Consider the following 15449-nt stretch of genomic DNA (forward strand, 5'->3'; position numbering starts at 1 on the left):
CGAAAAAAAAAAAAAAAAAAAAAAAAAAAAGAAGTGACACAAGAAATCTGGTTTTATTTTTTTCCTACATGGGTAGCCAGTTGTCCTAACATAATTTATTAAATATTCTTTCTTTCCATTGATTTAAAATGGCATTTTAATTCATATTCTAAATCCTCATAACCATTTGAATCTATTTCCAGACTCTATTATCTTTATTAATGTTATTTCTTCTCTAATTCCATACTCCTAGTAATTATTATTTCATACTATATCTAATGTTTGTTAAATCGAATTTGTCTCATTTTCCTTTTCAATTTTATCCTGGCTATTCTCTAATGTTAATTTCCCCAGAAAAACCCAAGTATCAGTTTACCAACGTAATGAGTGTATCAAGAAAGAGGGAAGGCATTTCTGAGTATTAATAACAACAGCAGCACTTAAGGTTTGTTTAGTACAAGCCTCCACTTACCAAGGAAAAATTCAGACATAGTAGCTAAGAAAATTGGCCAGGCCCATAGTATTACTCAGAAGTACCATGGGTCTCCCAAATCTTAATACCAGATTCTTTGTATGGTTGGAAACCAGAGACAAAGATGATACTGTAAAGCAACAATCAGAGACAGAGGACTACACTTCTTCTGGTCCAGCTTCTTTTATTCTCTTCCAGTGTTTCTCGTCTTAAAAAGGTAGGAAAAAACATTGTGCCTAAGCACCCAGTTCACAGAGTCAGAACCCTGAAATGTAGAAAAGGTAAGGCAAAGGAATAGATGGACAGTTCTAAGAGAAACCAAAGTACTGACATAGTCATAACAACCATGAAACATAATTTCATAGTTGCTTAGTTTCTGAAACACTGGAATTCCAGAAAATGACTACTGCTTTTGTATAGTATGGTAATATACTTTTTACCTAAAAAATAAAAATTTTAAAAGACACAACCATGACCAGGTCCCACCTCTTTTACCTTTTAGGCCTACCTCTCTTTTAGAAAAATTCTTGAAATGTGCACAGGGTTACAGTCTCTTGTATCTATTCCTGGTTTCCTGTCAGATTTAAACTTGATTTTTCTAAGTTCTTTCAGGATCCTTTTACCTGAATGCTGCTTTCTTCATCTTCCCGGGGTGACTGGGCAGGCATGACTTCTACATCTGAATTATCAGATGAGGTATTACGCTTTCTCTTCTTACCCACCACAGGAGTGATGGTGCTAAAAAGGAAAAAACAAATTCATTTGCAGTGAGGGTCAAATTCATTTAGGAGAAGAAAAATATAATTAATCTAAACCATCATATATGAAACTTCCTAACAGAAGTGTCTAGCTCTTCAGTCAGTAGGACACATGGCTATGGAATAAGGTGTTTGAAAAATACAAGATATTTGGGTTCCTAAGCCACTGGCTGGCCTTTACACCAGATGTGACTAATCCTTTCTACTACTATACTCACAAATACCTGAAGGAAAGAGGCGTAAGACAACAGAATCCTGGCCCAAGAACTGCAAGGCCTCACTTTAGTTCCAGTTCTGTCATTAGCTGGACATTAGGTTCCTTATTTGTAATATCAACACTGATGAAAATACCCAGCCTGACAATTGTTGAGGATTAACTAAGACCAGCGATATGAAATTTTTTTTAAGCTAAAAAATCCCCTCCAATTACAAACCATTATTATAATTCCACATAAAGCCTGAAGAATCCTAAGGGGTAGAAGCCAGGGAAAAAGGAGTGAAGCTACAAAACACGGAAGGGAAAGAGAAAACGATTGTGATAAGCCCTTGTTCTGCCGACACTCCTTTAGGCTGACAATGGTTGCTAAAATCTCTAGTTCATAGATGAGATTCAAGAACAGGGCAGCTATACCTAGTAGGTATAGGATAGTGAGAAATCTCTTCCACACTACGGTGATACAAAATCACAAATACATATAAAAACAGTCAACTTTTAATCCTAACCCCCAACTCAACAAATAGTTATCTTTCCTGTGCCTTGTTGCTTCTCTTTCAAAATATGCTAATTTGCACATTTCTGTTTAACAAATCATATAATCATTGAGACAAAGAAAAGAAAGGCATTTCTATCTTGTCACAGACAGATCACTTTGAACTATGTGTATAGCTGCTAAATACAAGCAGATCCTAGGGGTGCCTGGGTGGCACAGCCAGTTTAGTGTCTGACTCTTGGTTTCGATTCAGGTCCTGATCTCAGGGTCATGAGATCAAGCCCGTTATCACTCTCTGCACCGAGCACAGAGTTTGCTTGAGACTCTCTCTCTCTCTGTGTCTCTCCCCTACTCTCACTCTCAAATAAATAAATCTTAAAAAAAAAAATACAAGTAGTTCCTCTAATACTGATTTATTTTTTTAAGTTTACTTTCCTAAGTAATCTCTACACCCAATGTGGGGCTCAAACTTACAACCCTGAGATCAAGAGTCACATGCTCTATGGACTCAGCCAGCCAGGCACCCCTCACTACTAATTTAAAAACAAGTGCACTGCCCTCAAATGTCCCAACCAATTAGCAAAGGGTTGTACTCACTTTAGCTTACTCTTGCCCTTAGTTTTAGAGGTACCAGATGTTTTGCTCTTCTTTGGCTTTTCTTCCTTGAGCCTCTCCCCACTGCTCTTTTTCCTGCGTTTCTTCTCACCTTCTTCCTCAGGCCGCACACTGGGCAATTCATCCTCATTTAGGACCCGAGGTATATTCTGCTCACCCCGGGCACGGGCCCTAGCAATAGCTTCTGCTACAATCCGATTGGCTTTCTCTTGCTTCTTCTGGTGCTCCAGCCTGCGATTTTCTTCCATTCCTATCTTGCCCCCAGTATGAGGAGCAGAGCTTGCTGGTGAAGACAAAGCTGCCACTTCACTGGCACTTAGAACTTTAACTACGGAGAGCCCAGAAGAGGCCCCTTGGGAAGAGCCAGCCTACAGAAATAAAGACACTAAAATTTCAATATGCTTGTAGCTAAATGGCCTAAATAAAACCTAGCTCTAAAGCAGATAGGATAGAAACTTTCCATCTCTAATTCCTCAAGAATCAGATTTGGAACAACTCTTACTGAACTTGGACATATTAGGGGGAAAAAAAGTGTTTTGTTCTGGTGTGGTTTTTTTGTTTTTTTTTTGTTTTTTTGTTTTTAAGTTGAAAGGGGATAAGAAAAGGCAAGAATTGTGCCAAAGCAAACTTCAATATCCTTTACCATGCTCCTAATGTCAATACACATCTCCATTATTCTATGACCAATCCTGATCTCTAGGCCACAAGTAAATAAAATCAAATTCTACTCTTGGTGTACCTTTATCCCAGTAGGGGGCGGGGGGTGGGGGGGTTGGAGAAGTGATAACCACTTGACCTCTTTAGGACAACTTCTTTATCTTCCAAATGAAAGAATACTGCCAATCACTTCTACTCCACAACAATATCAGGAAAAAGATTGTAAATGAATCAGCTCGAAGACAAATATTAGATAAATCACCTCTTATCCCAAACCTCACAGTGACCCTCAAATCTCTTCATATAATTAACCAAAGTTTCCACAGTAAAAGAAATAAAAGCCTGCATTTCAGTTCCAAGGCATGACTCCAAGGACCCCACACTCAACAATGAGTGGTTGCTAAAGGGGACAATAGGGGGCTACCTGTGGAGGTCTCACCTGTGGCTGCAGCACAACCTTGAGTGGTACTGAAAGTCTTTGTCCTGGGCTTTGTCCTGGCCCCATTATCTGAGCCTGCTGCACAGAGGAGAGAGTCACAGGCTGGGTTGAGGGCGGCTGTGGCTGTGGCTGTGATGCTGGCGGCTGTGGTACAATCTGGATTTTCTGCTGTGGCTGTTGCACCTGCAGCTGGATAGTTACTACTTTGGCGGGCTGCCCCTGAGCATTCTTGGCTTGGGTCAGGGCTGCCAGCTGGTTGCCCTGTAACACTATCTTGCCTGGTAGACTCCCTAGAACGACATGCCGGTGTCCTTGGGGACCTCCAGACTGTGGCTGCTGGAGGACCAGGGTGATGCGTTTTGATTCACCCTAGAGTGAAGAAAGGAAATTGCAAGAGGTGCAACATTAAAGAATGATATACTCTTAAGTATTTACACCAGTTTTCCTCATCCTAGAACCATCAAAACTGAGAGTCAGAAGACACAGTACAATTTATTTTTTTCGTCCTCCTATCTGTCCTGATCGAGTTTTCTCTGTAATACCTCTACCCAATGGGTATCAGGCCTATTTTTCACAAACTCCTGATGGAAGGCTATCTTCTAAGGTAGTCATTCCATTTTCTTTCAGTCTATTAGAACAAAAGTCTTTATAATCCACCTCCTCATAGCTTCTTTCCACTGGTCCTACTTATTTTAATTCCATCCCTTCCCCCACAAACTCTTTTGGCCCTTTATTCAGAGGCTAGAACCTCTACTCTCTTACAATAGAAACTAGCCTTTTCACTGGATAAAGGAGGACAATCTCAGTAATAAGAACAGGCAAAATATACACATAGCCTCTGTAAGTCTTGCAAATATAAATAAATAATGACTGTTCCCATAGCATCCAGTATTTCTCATAAAACTTTGTATCATACAGTATTGTGAGTTCTTGTTTATTGTCTGCCTTCCTGGCAGATCGTGAGCTCTGTAAGGACAGGGACTGTGTCTGTCTTGTTCAAGACCAGCTAGGCACAGTGTAAACATGTAATAAGAGCTCAAAAAAATATGTCAACATTAACTGCTTCCACCTGGTAAGTAGCAAGTACGTGGCTGTCAATGCTAACTGATTTTTTAAAGAAGCATAGGTAGAATTTAAACAGGATTTCCTAGAGATAGGTCTCATGTGCTCTCTTCTCACAGTTGCTGGGCCCTCTACTAAACCAAAATTCACCTCCCCCTTTCACTCAAGTCACCTGAGTAGGTGTAGAGGTCAGTGTAACTGCAGGCTTCAGTGGGGGCCCTGTGGCCCCAGGGTTTCCAGCAGGAGCTGAACCCTTAACTGGTTGTAGGACCAGCTGCTTTACTGGTCGGCTGGGCTGGACAATGCGCTGAACAGCAGCCTGGTTCCCAGGGACCTTGGCGGCCAACACTGTATTACCAGAGACAATGGAAACACCTGGTCGAAGGGGAGTGCCGGTTAGCACTTTGGTAAAAGTAACTTTTCCACCATTGGCTGTGCCAGCCACCAGGGGCTGAGCTGTGCTGGTGATACCTTGGGCCTGAATTTGTGCCACGTGGGCACCAGTGACTGAGGAGCTTGGTGGGGCCTTAAGGATAACAATCTTAGGGGCTGACTGAGGCGGTTGCCCTCCAGTACTATTGGAGGAGACAGCTGTGGCAGAGACACCCATGAAAGGATTCCCTTGGCTCAGGATCTCCTGGCTCTTGGAGACCTGCAAAAGTCCTGATGTTGGCGTCGGTGTCTGTAAGACAGGTTGGGCTGGCTGCTCCTGGCTGACGGGCTGAGTGGTATAATCATGCAAAGTTAAAGATTCTGGAGCTGGAGCTGTCGATTCTTTGGGAAGTTCTGTGGGGGCTGTCTCATCTGGTGGGGGGACCAGGTCACTTGCTGATGAATTTCCCACATCACCACCTCCACCATCCTGGTTCATCTGATCCAAGGAGTCCAGAGAGCTTGGTAGTCCAAGGGCTTCCTCAATGGGGTCTTGTGTGACCTGGTTGAAGCTGTCATCAGTCAGAGAGTCCAGGCCAAATAAATTTGGGTCATCAAACAAATCCATGATGGGGTCTGCCATCTTGGGAAAGCAATGGAGGGTACTTCACCAAGGTCTAGGGAGGGAAGGGGAGGGGGGGTACTGGCTCTCCCCTCCCCTCCCCTATTAAGAAAAAAATGTACACAATGGAAGAGGACTACTCTTCAGGTAAAGAGGCAAGAAACAAGTGCATGTCAGATTGTCCTGACCTTCATGGAGCAAGATGGCTAGGTCTTCAGAGGAAGATGGTGAAACTCCTGTTGTGAGAAGACAAATGGAAAATAAGCAAAACTGGTGACCTCAAGGAAAACTTCTCCTTCTTAGGTACTATCTTAATATCAAATGGCATCAAAATAATAAGAGAAAACGGAAATGCGAGGTAATCTGAGGACAGAGACACAGCAGAAAGAACACCCACATTTTTGCTTCAACCTAAAACTATAAAAGAAATAAACCAAACTCCTTTTTGGGCTCTTACACCTACACACTTTGAAGTTTCTGTCTGTCAAGATCTCTTGGCTGTCTCTGTCCATTTCTTTCTACAATTATCATTCTCAGGTAGAGATCAGGGAGTTTAACATTCACTCACTTTATTTCAGGTTAAGTCGACAGAATTTAATAATATACCAGTAGCATTTCAATGACTGTAGATAAAGGTTTCTGGAATATATTGCATTTCATAAATTTCCCTTATATTTTAGATGCTTTCACTTACTACTGGCAAAAATAACCACTTTTAATCAAACTCACAGTACAACCTTGCTACACTTTTTCTTTTTTTAAAGATTTTATTGATTTATTTGAGAGACAGAGCAGGAGAACATGAGAGATTGAATGAGGGGAGGGGCAGAGCGAGAAGCAGACTCCAGGTGGAGTAGGCAGCCAGATGTAGGACTCCATTCCAGAACTCTGGGATCAAGACCTGAGCCGAAGGCAGACTGCTTAACCGACTGAGCCACCCAAGTGCCCAATCTTGCTACATTTTCAGTGTGATTTTACCCAGAAGTTTCCCAAACGTTATTCTAGCTAACATATCAATCTATAGATACTATTTCTGTTAACTCCCTTCCTCCTTTCTCATATTTGAGATCAAAAACTTCCTTTGCAAGAAATTCAAAGAACTGTACATTTTAGGGGCGCCTGGGTGGCTCAGTCGGTTAACCATTTACTTTGGGATCAGGGTATGATCCCGGGGTCCTGGGATTGAGCCCCACATTGGGCTCCCTGCTCAGTGGGAAGCCTGCTTCTCCCTTTCACTCCCCTTGCTTGTATTCCCTTTCTCACTATCTCTGTCAAATAAATAAATAAAATCTTAAAAAAAAAAAAAAAAGACTTGTACATTTTAGTTCCACTTATATTCCCAACTTTTTCTCTCATCATTTCCTATATATAACCTACATTCCAGGCCAACTAGACTATACAGTTCCCCTAATGTGATTCCTATCTGCATGACTTTGCCTATTATGCTGTAACTTCTGCTTAGAACGTACCCTCCCCTACTCCCAAGCATCTCTCCCAGCTGAAATCTTTCCTACCCTTTCAAAGGTCTTCCTTTTATTCCAAAGGGTGAGCTCTGAAACTCTTCCCCTTCAACAGCAAAGCAATTTGTGATGACTCGGTCCTTTCACCTTCCTTAAAATACTCAGTGTTGTCTGCACCTTATTTAAAACACTTATACTTAACATTTTCCTAAATTGACCGGTCTCATGTCCATATTCTCTGAAGGCCCAAATGGTTCCTTTGTGCAAATTATAAAAAGCTGCCTGCTCTTTAAGATGCTTGTCTGCCATCTGCTGGAAAGCTGCCACACTAAACATATTATCGATGATGATAATGAATATGTGCAATGCACACTCTGCACAACCCTGCATGGTGGTCCAGCTGCTCTTTCCCCAAGAGACAGAAAGTTCCTGGATGGTAGGAACCATATCTTAGTTATGTGTGGATCCCTAAAGAACCAGGAGGATATCACACACACAGGAGATACCCAAAAAAATACTTGATGAATTAATATATTTGGCTGCAGTATATGAATGAACCATTTCAGACCTTTAAAAAACTAAATGGTATCCCTGATTTTAAGATGAGACAGTAACTTCCCATCTTGAAAACCTGTCCTACGGGGCACCTGGGTGGCTCAGTGGTTAAGCCTCTGCCTTCAGCTCAGGTCATGATCTCAGGGTCCTGGGATCGAGTCCCACATCGGGCTCTCTGCTCTGCAGGGAGCCTGCTTCCTCCTCTCTCTCTCTCTCTCTCTCTGCTTGCCTCTCCACCCACTTGTGATCTCTGTCAAATAAATAAAATCTTTAAAAAAAAAAAAAAAAGAAAAAAAAAGAAAACCTGTCCTACAAATAACTGAAAACATGTTTACAAAATCTATGTCTGAAGATATAAGTTCGTGAAAATGTTGGAAAAAGGAAAAACTAAAACAAGGAATTAGGAGTACACCACCATATAACTAAACTATATGAAAATATGAAAGTTCTCTGTACATGATGTCTATACTTGACCATTCAGGAAAACCTTGCTTGGTAAGACCTTTTCTCTTAACTTTTAGAAGACACAGGAAGACATTTGTCAGTGACAGAATATAGACTTTACTGAAGACTTTTCCATAAAACCCACAAACTACTTTTTCCCTTCCTCAACTTATCCCAGGTACCCTTATAAAACAATAAAATGTGGGTAAATAGCCCAGAAACTCAGATTTAAAGAGAACAGACTGATCAGTAGTTGGCACAACAAAATTACAAAGTACACGTGGCCGCTCTACCAATATTAAACAAGATCTTCCTTGCTTTGGTAAGTACATCCTTCACATCTCCCCCAGAATCCCTATCGCTTCCCACTTTTGGCCAAACTATTCCACCAGCTCATTCTAGCTTCTCCTAATACTTGCCCCAAAGTTGCTCCAAATGACAATGAGAAAAGTTTTATGTATTTCTTGATTCAACAAAAATCTACTCAATAATTTTATGAATTTCCTCAACACTACCATCAGCTTTTTTCTAGCTACGCCCTACTTGGCTACTTATTATCTTTCATCTCCTGTTCACTGCCACAGAAGTTACATTAAACAGATTTAATTAGGTGTCATACAAAAACTACAATAAATGTTTCCACTAACTAAAACTTTATGCTGACTAATAGTTTATAACCTGTCTCTTCTTCCATGAGGCAGGAAGGATTTTCTCCTTTCCACTATTCCTTGCTATTTATTCCTTCCCTCCACAGCAGCCTGATCTCAGACTGAAATCTCACTTCTTTCATGGAAGAAACAAGGCTAACAGTTTCTGAAATATTTCCTTACCCTCAATACAACTCAAGAGTAAGTTTTTAGGGGCACCTGAGTGGCTCAGTTGTTAAGCATCTGCCTTCGGCTCAGGTCATGATCCCAGGGTCCTGGGTTTGAGACCCATGTCAGGCTCCCTGCTCAGCAGGAAGCCTGCTTCTCCCTCTCCCATTCCCCCTGTTAGTGTTCCTTCTCTTGCTGTCTCTCTCTCTCTGTCAAATAAATAAATAAAATCTTTTAAAAAGAGAGAGAGAAAGAGAGTTAAGTTTTTAAAGGTCAATCAATGCATTTATCATTTGTCTCCCCTCCCAATTTTTGGGCCAAATTTCTACTTCCCCAGTTCAGTCTGGACCTCATAATTTAAAAACATCACCAGTGATTTAATGCCACACCACCATGTTTCACCACTTCTCAGTCCCCTCACATCGTCTCACCTCTACTGATTTAATTCATTTTGTACATATTTTTTAATCCTAGTCTCCTGATTCTTTTCTAACTTCCATGTTTAAGTTGTCTTTGACTCTCAAAGATGAAACCTTCTTCCATCATGCCTCTAACTTTCTTCAACTCTCCTTCCATTCCTACTTTGTGGGTCATCCTGGCTATATCCACATCTGGCCTATTCTACCAAGCTCATCTATCCCATGAATTATCTTTCCATGGTTCAAATGCTGGTAGCAACAATAAACAGATGTTAAATGGCACCTGAGGAGCTCAGTTGGTTAAGTGTCTGCCCTCAGCTCAGGTCATGATCTTGGGGGTCCTGGGATCAAGCCCACATCTAGCTCCTTGCTCAGGGGGAGTGCTCTGCTTCTTTCTCTTCCCCCTCTGCTCCTCCCCCCGCCCACAACCCCTTGGCTTGTGCTCTCTCAAATAAAGAAAATCTTAAAAAATAAATAGATGTTAAGCTTTCAAATATATGAAGCACTTAAATATCCCCAAGTAAAACCATTGCCTAAAGAAGTCATACCAGACTTCTTTCATATTGAGAATGAAAAGCCAGTCATGGCCTACCATTGCCCCAAAAAGAAATACACATAAATGCTCAAAAGGAAAGACAGAGTTTGAGAATTGCACATATTCACTTTCCATAATTTTAAACTCATGACAGAAACCTTAGGGGAGTTGGGCAGAAGTGAAACATACCAGCCGGTTAAGGTTAGAATCCAAGGCCACCTATCTATAATCTCCGTGTAACAAGCCAGTTAATGTTAAACAATTTATGTTAACAGCCTTTCATCTCACCTTCTTTTAAAGGGAGAAGTATTCCTTCTCCATGAAGTATAAACTGATGTTCTGCAGATTTACCACCTTTGATATATTTCCTTTTTTTTTTTAAAGGAATCTGTAAAATCCCAACTCTCCTATTTTTATTTTACCAGTCTCCTTTCCCTTGCCCATTTCAATAACAATATGTCTGTCTTGATCATAAAGGACTTCGTTTTCATTCTACTCTATACTTTCCATTGCAATCTCCCCATACCTTTCAATAAAGTAGTGATTCTCAACCAGGGTATGAAAAATATGTGTAGTTTTAAAGTGCATACTCAATGTCATAATTTTATATTTATCAAATGGAAAAGGAAGAACACATCTCACTGTTTCAGGTATTTATAGTCAATAAAACTAAACAAAATCTTCCTGGCCAGTGAGGATCTATAAAACACAACTGGGGGCAAGGGGTGGAGAAGCATGCCTGGTTTTGAAGGGTTATCAAGATCTCTATGGTAGGATAACATTTCTTATGGTCTCTCAAAAAGGAGTTTATCCTAGTTTATTGTTTATGATGGATAAGAAACACTGCAACAGAGATTAGTCCAGCTGTCCAATAAATGAAATTATATAAACTGAACTACAGACATCCATTTTCCAGACTTCTCTGTACTGTTCACCCTCTTAGAAGATAATGAACTAAGGCCATATTGACAATTACTTTTTTTTTGTAATAGGCTCTTCCAGAAAATACCACCCATGCCCACTTAACCTCTAACTGCTCAAAGATTCAGAAAACAACAAACTATTTTACTTCAAAGTATGAATCTTGTTATTGGAAACTGTATCCTTTCAAGAGGCTCAGCTGAAGACAGACATAAACACATGTTATTGAAACACAAGATGGTCAGAAGCAGCTTAATCTAAACGAGAAATCCCTTGAAAATAAAATAATCAGAAGGCCTAAAATGAAAATGACTAACATAATTTTTAAAAAAGAAGAATTTAAAAACTGTACCACGGAGACATCTGTAAGACCCAAAGAGCCTCAAATCTTATAAAGAAATAGGAAATAAACATCCAAGGTGAATGTAATCACAATTTAGGGTCAGCAAGGGATCAGGATGGAAGGACACAGAGCATAAGGAATGGAGCTATTAACTTGAAGCCACTCAGATTTCCTCAATAAGATCAAGATCCTAGGCCATTTTCTCTATCTTCACCATTCTTACTTCCAAATGTGTCGCTACTGTTTTTGTTTTCCCAATTACTGAAGGAAAAAGCACTCACACCTCAATCAGGGGTATGGACATTTGGGGGCAAACATGGCTGGTAAAGTGAGCCTTTCTGAATAAGAGAAAAAGTAAAAAGCAACTATGAAAGCTAAAACCATGTACGTATATTCAGGGAACCAACGGGAAACTACAGAAATTATATACTCATACGAAAGAAGAGAAGGGGAAAGGTAAGGAAGTGAGGGGTTGGCTGAGAGGGAAACGCTACAGGGGGTGGGGGTGGCGGGGACCCGGGTACATTACCTGCTCATACTGCCAGGGTTGTTGCCAGTAAGGCCCATACAGCAGAGGGGGTTGATTTCAGGCAACTGGCGCCCCCAAAATAGAAATAAGGTACATGCACTTGACGGAGGGAGCTAGCGGGGTGCCCTCCAGGGTGGGGATGGCCAAGACGGGAAGATGCGGGGGGTGGGGGGGTGTGGATGCCCGGGTGGGAGCAATGTTAGGGCGGAAGCTACAGGCTGGAAGGCCCGACAAAAACCTGAAGGAGAAAAGGAGCTGTGCCTCAACACAGCGGGCTAAGAGAGATGCCTTTACCTGCAGCGGCCGTGGGGGGCCGGTTCGCCCCTCTCGCTGTCTCTCCAGCACCAGTTCCCCCCACCTCCTGCGCAACCTAACATGATGCTCCCGCCCGCCCCGCGTCTTCATTGGCTAAACTCTACTGCCACTCACAACAGGCGCAAGAACGCAAAACAGCGCAAAGGGCGGGACCAGAAAAAGCTTTCCCCCTCCCCCGCCACCGCGTGTTAGGTTGAGAGCGCACGGAGAGGCCTATCCGGTTTCTAGGGCCGAGGCGAAGCCTGCAGCTTGCTTGAAAAAAAGGGGGCCTGGCTAGAGGCACACTCTCCTGCTGCGGGAGACTAGTCCTGGGAATTAAATTCCCTACCACCTACACTGTATTCTGCACACTGAAGAGCGTAAACGCGGGAGGGAAGGTTCCACACTATGCCAACTCTGCCTCCCAATGAATCCCCTACCTTCTAGCAGTCCTGTCTATCCCTTCTCCTGTGGTAACTATACCAGATCCCACTCCCCATTAAAAGGGGGCAAATCTTCCATCATGGGAATGAGTCAGCCCAGATGCTGTTACATGGTTTCTGCCACAACCATAATGCTGGTTTGTATCTTTGATACTCCAACCTTTGGGTTGCTGTATCACTTTCCAGAAAGTAATTCCAGGTGCCCTCTAGCAATTCCCAGACCCCTCCCCTCCAAAACACACATTCAGTCCTCATCCCTAAACCTGATCTCTCACCCTCACATCACTTCTCTCGAAACTCAGCATTCTGACACACTGGCCAGTATTCACTTTGCAATGCCACTTGAGACCACTCTAATTCCCAACGAAACTAGTCAACCCCAGAATGATGGTACCCAAGCTTAAATCCCTCAAAGTAAACAAGTGCTAAAATCAGCTGCTTACCTCCTGACCCAACTAGTTTCCTCTGAAATGTAACCAGCCTCAACACTGAAATCCTGTTTTCTGTACTCTAGGACAAAACTGAGGAAGGTCAACTTGACCTTAGCTCTCCTATTTTTACAGATCTTAGCATTACCACTATTATTAGGAAGACCAATACCACTCCTTGAAACAACAATACCATTCACTCAGACTCAAAACCTCAAAGGCATCTATGAAACCTCCACCTGTATCCACCATCCAATCATTTGCCAAGTCCCACGGACTCTCTCAAAATATGTCACAAACAGATTTTGGAGCTGGCAAGGACTTTGGTAATCATATCAAGTCAAACCTCTCGTACAGTGAGAAAACTGAGGCTTAGAGAGATGCGTGATTCAACTATGAAACTAAGATGAAAGTAAGGAGTAATATATCTAACTCTCTTATTTCTGCTGCCACCTCTTTATGCAGTTACTTATGTTAAAAAAAGAAACCTCATAACTGATCCCTTCCCCTACGAATCCATTCTGCTACCAGATTAATTTCCTAAAACACAGTTAAGTTCAAATTAGTCTCCTTAAAAACTTTCAAAGGTTCCCTGTTACTTAAGATATAAATCAAGACTACATCTTGCCTTTCCAGTCTTATTTCCCACTATCCTTATACATATACACTTATACACTAGACAAAACACACAAAAAAAACCCAACTTCCTATTGTCCTATATTTTTCTTATAGCCTAGCTAATATGCTACTGTCTTCAAAGTATACTCCATCCTTATTTCATTTCTTTGCCTCAACAAAATCTTATTTATCTCCTAAGATCTGTATCAAATGCTTTTTCACTGTGTCTACATTTATTGAGATTATAATACACTAACTAATGTGGAAATATTAGAGAACCAAAGGTGAATAAGACATAATCTCTACCCTCAAAGAACTCACAACAGGTAGGAGTATATTTGGGTATATATGTGGGTAGGGGTTGGAAAATAGGGATTATGACAATAGTGACAAATATAAACAATCATAATACAAGATGATTAAGTGCAATGAAATATGCAGGAGGCTATTACAGGAATACAGATGAAAGGGATTAATTTAGAAGGAAAAAGTTATCAAGAAAGCCATTTCTTGGGTGCCTGGGTGGCTTAGTTGGTTAAGCAACTGCCTTCGGCTCAGGTCATGATCCCAGGGTCCTGGCATCAAGCCCTGCATCAGGCTCCCTGCTCCACGGGGAGCCTGCTTCTCCCTCTCCCTCTGCCTGCAACTCCCACTGCTTGTGTGCTCTGTCAAATAGACAAAGAAAATCTTTAAAAAAAAAAAAAAAAAAAGGAAAAAAATATCATTTCTTAAAAGATGAGGAGGAGTTAACTAAGTAAGGTAAAGTGGGCTACAAGAAAGGAGTATTCAGGCAGTAGGTATAATAAGCGCAAAATCAAAACAAAGCACAGCAACAGCAGATAGCACGAGACATGTAGAGGAAACTCTAAGGAACTCTGTAGTTCAGTCTCGCCAAAGTATAAATCACAAAAAGAAACTGGATGAGGTTGAAAGTATAAGTTAAGGCCAGACCCTTCAAGGAACCATGCTAAACTATTTTCTGATAGGTGGATGAGAAGCCACTGAAACACAGAATGACATGATCAGAACTGTGTTTTGGTTGGCAAACTCTGGCTACTGAATAGAGAATACATTTGGGAAATTAAGGGTCAGAGGACACAAGCAGTTAGGAGGCTGCTGTGGTAGTCCAGAAAAAAGCTGTATGGTAGAAATCTGATTTTCTTCCCCCCTGCTCAGCAACAAAAGCCCCTTTCCTACACTGGGAGAATAGCTCAGGGTAGAAGTCTCAATGGAAGGCTAGATCTTACCTCCCACTACAGGCTGTTAGAGGAGATGGGAAATCAGAGTGGGGACTGCAGGGAGGGGTCCTACTTCCTCTTCCTGGCAAAAACAAAGTACACACATGACCTAGACTAGCTTAAGTGGACAGTCCTTCAGAGAAATTTGACTTTGCAGAGGTAATACAAAAACCCAGAACCAACCAGTTAAACAACACTCAGCAGTGACAGACCCTTGAGTTCTACTACAGCACCCTAAAAACACTATTCAGTGATATGACCTTGGACATGTTCTCTGTTTCTAACCTCCCTTTAGTTTCAGATCATTTTCTAAACCAGGCTGTCTAGCATTCATATCGATTTTGTGAGCCACAGAATATTTTTCCAATAAATCACCTTTCTGCTTAAGTTAGCCAAAAGATGATTTCTGTTGTTTGTAACCAAGAACCCTAATAAGGTGCCTGAATCACAGCAATGTGAGTCAAATGGTAATGATAAGGAAGGGACAGAGCCAAGTAACACTTCAGGGATAAAAATGCGCAGAACCGGGCGCCTGGGTGGCTCAGTCGTTGAGCGTCTGCCTTTGGTTCAGGTCATGATCCCAGAATCCTAGGATCGAGACCCACATTGGGCTCCCTGCTCAGCGGGAGGCCTGCTTCTCCCTCTCTCATTCCCCCTGTTTGTGTTCCTTCTTTCGCTGTGTCTCTCTCTGTTAAATAAATAAAAATCTTAAAAAATAAAA

The 15449-nt window shown here is 41.6% G+C and overlaps 1 protein-coding gene across 6 annotated transcripts in view; it reads right to left on the reverse strand.

Annotated features, from left to right (window-relative positions):
- CHD8 (chromodomain helicase DNA binding protein 8) overlaps window positions 1-15449 on the reverse strand; it is a 62109-nt gene that overhangs the window by 35686 nt on the left and 10974 nt on the right. For 3 of the 6 annotated variants that reach the window (XM_032857023.1, XM_032857024.1, XM_032857021.1), the window contains exons 2-5: window positions 4865-5922; window positions 3631-3999; window positions 2517-2902; window positions 1075-1189 (exon numbers count right to left, since the gene is read on the reverse strand). In XM_032857023.1, the coding sequence (XP_032712914.1) occupies window positions 1075-1189; window positions 2517-2902; window positions 3631-3999; window positions 4865-5707 (1713 nt within the window). In that variant the 5' untranslated portion in view covers window positions 5708-5922. Of the gene's footprint in view, window positions 1-1074; window positions 1190-2516; window positions 2903-3630; window positions 4000-4864; window positions 5923-12001; window positions 12099-15449 lie in introns of those variants that run through there. The other 3 variants (XM_032857025.1, XM_032857022.1, XM_032857026.1) reach the window with 3 other exon arrangements.

The sequence above is a fragment of the Lontra canadensis genome, unplaced genomic scaffold, assembly GCF_010015895.1.
Source record: "Lontra canadensis isolate GAN:19392208 unplaced genomic scaffold, GSC_riverotter_1.0 scaffold12, whole genome shotgun sequence".
Taxonomy (NCBI): domain Eukaryota; kingdom Metazoa; phylum Chordata; class Mammalia; order Carnivora; family Mustelidae; genus Lontra; species Lontra canadensis.